Source organism: Euleptes europaea, chromosome 12 (genome assembly GCF_029931775.1).
Source record: "Euleptes europaea isolate rEulEur1 chromosome 12, rEulEur1.hap1, whole genome shotgun sequence".
NCBI classification, from domain to species: Eukaryota; Metazoa; Chordata; class Lepidosauria; order Squamata; family Sphaerodactylidae; genus Euleptes; species Euleptes europaea.
The window spans coordinates 10,488,453-10,494,764 of NC_079323.1; the positions used below are offsets into that span (position 1 = coordinate 10,488,453).

A 6,312-nucleotide genomic window follows, 5' to 3' on the forward strand; every position below is an offset into this window, starting at 1 on the left:
CAGCTAGTACCTGGAGGTTGGCAACCCTATAAAATGGCCAACGCCAAGTAGGGAAATCCATGGAGACTTGGGGATAGAGCTTGGGGAGGGCAGAGTTTGGGGAAGGGAGGGACCTCAAGCAGGGCCTAATGCGATAGAGTCCATTTTCAAAGCAGCTGTTTTCTCCAGGGGACCCCTTCACCACTGACAAGATGTTTTTGGGGCGGAGCCTGAGGAGGGCGGTGTTTGGGGAGGGGAGGGACTTCAATGCCATAGAGTCCAATTGCCAAAGCGGCTATTTTCTCCAGGGGAACTGATCTCTATCAGCTGGAGGTCAGTTGTAATAGCAGGATATCTCCAGCCGCCACCTGGAGGTTGGCAACGCTAGCCATCCAGGTCAGGGATTTCCCACCCCCTACTATTCCCCCTTATATCCCAATTTCTCACGCTGCACATTTAAAGTGTGAGGACCCTTGCCTTAACAAGCATTTTGCTCATTTTAAAAGAGAAAATATTTCATGGGAGTTCCCCCCCCCCCAGTGTTCTCCCAAACTTTCCATTGAGAAAATAAAATAAAATAAAACAAAGCCTTTGGGGGAAAATGCAAAAAAACTGTTTTCCCCCCTTTAATTTTTCCTCCCCCCCCGCCCCTTCTTAAAAGGGAAACTGACCATACTTAGCTGACTCCAGGCACAAATCTCTTCCGTCAGTGCTAAGTAGCAGCCACGGCTCCGTTCCCTTCCCATTCCCTTCCCTTCCCATTCCATCCTAGGCTTCCTTCGATATCATTTCAAGCTGCCATCAACGTGATGAATATTCTAACTGCTGCCCCAAGTGTTGGATTCATTAAGCTAATTAGGCAGACATTTTCAAAATGTCATCTAAAGGACAGCTGGGTTAAGCACTTTATTTAAGTGGTAAGCGACATGGAAAACATCCTTGGGTACCCGCACCAAGCCAGAGCACATGTTATGCGTGCTGGGTAGGCGATGTACCAAACCGGCAACCCTGTTACCCCCAATAAGAACGAGGTGCTGAGAATTTCACCAACCCCAGAGCAACCCCAATTCCCCCAGACGCAGGCAGAATTCTGACATTTGGCCCAGAGACAGAGAGGATCCAAAGGTGTAGCCAATAGGATTGTTACTTGTTCTAGTCCCTTCTACTTTCTCTATTCTACACCCTGCCAAATCTCCTGGAATTTCCCAACCTGCAGCTGACAACCCTACTTAGCCCTGTGTATTGGACTAGGCAGTTTATTGGGGCAAACGTAGGAAAATGTAGGAAAACAGGGCAAGGAGTACATGTAGCTTTTACAGAAGAAGAAGAAGAAGAAGAAGAGGAGGAGGAGGAGGAGGAGGAGGAGGAGGAGAGGAGGAGAAGGAGGAGGAGTTGGTTTTTATATGCCGACTTTCTCTCCCACTTAAGGAAGAATCAAACCGGCTTACAATCATCTTCCCTTCCCCTCCCCACAACTGACACCCTGTGAGGTAGGTGGGGCTGAGAGCTCTAAGAGAGCTGTGACTAGCCCAAGGTCACCCAGCTGGCTTCACATGTAGGAGTGGGCCAAGAAAGCTAATGCAGTTTTGTGTGTGCGTGCCATCAAGTCACAGCTGACTTACGGCGACCCGTAGGGTTTTCAAGGCAAGAGACGTTCGGAGATTATTTGCCAATGGATGCCTCTGCATGGGCTGAGAGAGTTCGGAGAGAACTGTGACTAGCCCAAGATCATCCAGAAGGTTTCCTGTGGAGGAGCGGGGAATCAAACCTGGTTCTCCTGATTAGAGTCCACCGCTCTTAACCACTACACCACACTGAACATTTGTGTCTGGGTTGTAGCTTTTCAGACTCCAAGTGGAAGCTGAAAAGGTAGAAAATAGTTTTATACCCCCAATACCTACACAGCAAAAACTCGCATGTCCAAAATAATCCTTCTCCTTGATATTTACTTCTTTACATGTAGCCGAGCCCTGTAGAGGTATAAATATTCACTTTTTACCTCAGAATTAACCGAGTAATCCCAAACAGAGTTACACCCTTCTAAACCCACTGACTTAAATTGACTTTGAATGGTATAACTCTACGTAGGACTCCATTTTGTGTTTGCGAAAACTCTTTGTCCTCAGCCTTTATTTATTTATGTAAAATATTTCCATACTCCCTCTCCAAATGTCTCTTTGAGTTGGTTTCCAAAAATATCAATACAGAAATCAATATGATATGAAAAGCACAACCAAACACCTCTGAAGCCAACGCCTCAAACGGCTGCAGAAACTGTCAAGCCTTATCATCAGATCACACGTCGAAAATTAAATCAACACAGTAAAAAACAAAAAACCAACGGATAAAAGAACTGATTGAACAGCAGTGTAAAAGGTTAATAGAAATCTAAAAGTCTGAAAGCCATTAAAAATCCCTGAGGGGTTAGCAAGAAAACTAACAAACCTTACAGACCAAGGTGAATAAAATGTATTTGTATGTTATGGGAAAATTAACAGATTTGGTGCAGGGCAGAGGACTAGGTAGAAAGAATATGAACAAACCGAAAAAGCCCTTTTCTTTGTCACTACCTACCCCACTTCTCATACCACAAAGGGCATCAGAAGATGACCTAAGGGTTTATAAAGGAACAGGTGGTACTTCAAATACCCTGATCCAGTTTAGTGCTTTAATGTAAGAACCAGCACTTTGAACAGGTTTCAGGTGAATAGCCGTGATGTCCTGTACTGGAAGAGCAAGATTCAAATCCAGAAGCACCTTAAAGACCAAAACGATTTTCCAGGGTATAAGCTTTCACGTGAAAGCTCCCTTTGTTGGATCCAAGGGACGAAGTACCTCAGACAAAGTTCAGGCTGAATATCCCTTATCTGGACTGATCTAAAAACTGGGCCTTTTGAGCTGGCATGCAGGCATAACTCACAGGCCCCCAGCAGTGCCACTGATGGTTCGATGTACAGCAAATTATTTAAATTACTGTTTAAAATTACATCCAGGCTATGTGTATTAAGTATATATTAAAACATAGAATCATAGAGTTGGAAAGGACCCCCAGGGGCATCTAGTCCAACCCCCTGCACAATGCAGGAAATTCACAACTACTTCCCCCCACACCCCCAGTGACCCCTACTCCATGCCCAGAAGACGGCCAAGGTGCTCTCCCTCTCATGATCTGCCTAATGTTATAGAATCCACACATATATACAAAAAGTACCACTGATGCACTGGATATGAAAGTTTTATGTGGTTTAAAAAACGTGGTTTCCAACAAAAGATTCCAGTTAAGCAACAAAACAATTTATACAATTTATACAAACCATCTAACCTCTTCTTAAAACCTCCAGGGAAGTAGAGCTTACCACCTCCCAAGGAAGCCTGTTCTACTGAGGAACCACTCTGTCAGAACATATAAAACATAAATGAATTCCATGTTTAGACTTGGGCACCATCCCCAAGATATCTCATTATGTATACAAAAATTCCAAAATTTTCCAAAATACGGAAAGATCCGAAATACGGACCACTTCTGGTCCCAAGCAGTCTGGATAAGGGATACTCAACCTGTATATCTGATTAAGGGTGCTTTAACTCTTGAAAGCTTATATATCCTGGAAGTCTTGTTGGGCAGGTGCTACCAGACTCGAGTCTCACTTTGAACAGGGCTCCCAAAGCAACCAGCACCCACTGAAGTTCTTGAAGCACTGGTTGGACATGCTGCCTGATACCTAAACCAGCTATGCAGTCATGAATCTGCCTTTTGGACTTCGTGAAGTTTCTGCTGCATTTACAAAGACAGCTCTTTGCAGAGTGCATCGCAGCAATCTGACTGAGATTTGCAAAAGTTAGATTGTGGACAGCGAATATCTAAAGAAATAGGGTGCTATCTTTGGAAAATATGTATGAAGATATCACCAGGGGTCCATTAGAAAGTTCGGCAAAGTGGCACTTGAAACCTGGACTATCTACAGATTTGATTGCTCTGAGGGCTGTCGATGTGGAACAGAAATGGCAGACTCAATAAATATTTGGTGATCTCTTACACAAATAGAAAGAACTGCAGACAATAATATTTAGAACTTCAACAACAGTAAGACAGTAATTGACCCCTGTTCATCCATTACTCATAGTATTAAGCTACATCAAAGAAACTAGGAAAAAGGACATTGATTCTTCATTGACTAACTGCAGCAAGAATAATAGGAAATAATCAGAAATCAAAAGACTTACCTTCAACCCAATGCTGGATTTAAAAAAAATTTAGTCATTCACTACCCACTTAAAATCAACAAGTTGGCACAAATCAGTAAGTGTTGATGTGTTTTCCCCCCAAAATATATATGTAGACAATTATGAAAATAATTGTGGATTGATTTAATTTTAGTTATATTTGATCTAATCCCCCAGTGTAAGCAGAATTTGTTTATTTTTTTGGTTTTTTGTTTATTGGATTTTTAGGCCGCTCTTCCAGACTAGGTCCAGCTCCGAGCAGTTTACAACCATTTAAAACAATTAAAACAGCCATAAGTTACAATAAAATTATCAGCAGTACTTTAAAAAAATCCGACGCTCCTTCAGTTGTAGCAGCAATGATAACCTATTACCGAACAATAGAATAACACCAAAACAAGACAATATAATAATGGGAAGCACAGCAGAAGCAGGTAAGAGGAGGAGAAGGAGAATCCTATATAGAACCCAACTTGATCTGTATAATTTAGAATGTGTTTGTATATGTCATATATATCAATAAGAACAACAGTAATAAACATTGCCATCCCAAGTAGAGTTACACCATTTACTTCAACACGCTTGGTGGTGGAAAGTGCCATAAGTCACAACTGACACATGGCGACCCCATAGGGTGTTCAAGGCAAGAGACGAACAGAGGTGGTTTGCCACTGCCTGCCTCCGCTTGACAACTCTGGGCTTCCTTGGCAGTCTCCTATCCAAGTACTAACCAAGGCTGACCTTGCTTAGCTTCCAAGATCTTCCAGGATCAGAGGAGCATGCCTATCATATTAGGTACTGAGGAACACAGGCAGGATATTTCTGCTGCGGTCGTCTTGTTTGTGGGCTTCCTAGAGGCACCTGGTTGGCCACTGCGTGAACAGACAGCTGGACTTGATGGGCCTTGGTCTGATCCAGCAGGGCTTTTCTTATGTTCTTATGACAAGATTGGGCTAGGCTGGGCCATCCAGGGCAGGGCTCAATGTTCTCAGAAGGGTGTAAATTTGCTTAGGATGGCACTACAATTCCCTAGAGTTAGTAAGGGGGGAATATTTCAACTTAGATAATACCGTTATCGCCTGAATCCAAGCTCTTAGCTGTCCTCTTATTGCATCAGCCCGCCATATTTAGACAAAAGAAAGTTACTCCCTTACCTTCAGTATGTACAGCCGAGACGTAAGTCCAGTTATATCTCTTGACAATGTCCACCATTGCCTTTGCTTGCTGAGCATCCGAGGGGACCACTCTCATGAAGTACTTGAACAAGGTCTTGTCGCTGAGGTCCATGCTCGTGGCCGAATAAGCGATCTGAGGTATGTTGAAAAGCTGCAGCAGGTTTTGGACCTGGATCGCCACGGAACTGGACCCAGGCCCAATGACCCCGACGATGGGCTTCTTGGAGTGGAACGAAGACGAGGACCCGTCCACACACTTCATGAGCCCTTGCTCCTCTTCCGCCGAGATGAGAGAATCCCTGATGAACTCAATGCTCTGCTCAAGGGCCACCGCCGAATTCCAGCACGAATCCCTTATCTCGCAGCCTAACGTGATGTTCGGCAGCAGCGTTGGGTCCCCGTTAATCCTGTCCAGGGTATGAAGCATCGCCTCCACTCGCTGGATGCCATATTGCTCCCTCACCTCTCCACATTTCCTCTCGTGGACTTTGTCAACGCTCGGCTGATGGTGGACGGAAAACAACGCTCCAATGACAATGTCACCGGGCACGTAGGCCACCACCCGTCGTTCGTTGGCCTGTGCAGAAACCAAAAGCCCCCAGTTCCCACAGACATCTCCCTTCAAAACCAAGATGACCAGGAATAGCAAAAAGACCATTTTAGAAAAACGGTTCAAGCCAGGAGATAAAACATGGTGGGACCCCAAGGTAAGTGCTGTTAAACAGCTGGTAGTAAGCCTTTTGTAAGGACAAAGAAATCAAGCCAAGGGTCAACCAGGCATTTCTGAACAGTTTCTGTCAGGTGGCCAACATCTTCTTTGCTTATCAGAGGAGAAGATACGGTCATAGTCTTCACAACCTATGAGAGAAAGGTGGCTGCAATCATTTAAAAACCAAGAACAATGTTTTCTAGCATCTCGTAGATCTAGGGTTCC

General features: G+C 44.3%; 1 protein-coding gene across 2 annotated transcripts in view; it reads right to left on the reverse strand.

Moving 5' to 3' along the window:
* Positions 1 to 6,039, reverse strand: part of GRM5 (glutamate metabotropic receptor 5) — a 244,346-nt gene extending 238,307 nt beyond the window's left edge. For both annotated transcript variants that reach the window (XM_056858387.1, XM_056858386.1), the window contains exon 1: positions 5,358 to 6,039. In XM_056858387.1, the coding sequence (XP_056714365.1) occupies positions 5,358 to 6,036 (679 nt within the window). In that variant the 5' untranslated portion in view covers positions 6,037 to 6,039. The remainder of the gene's footprint in view (positions 1 to 5,357) is intronic.
* Between the last annotated feature and the right edge of the window lie 273 nt (positions 6,040 to 6,312).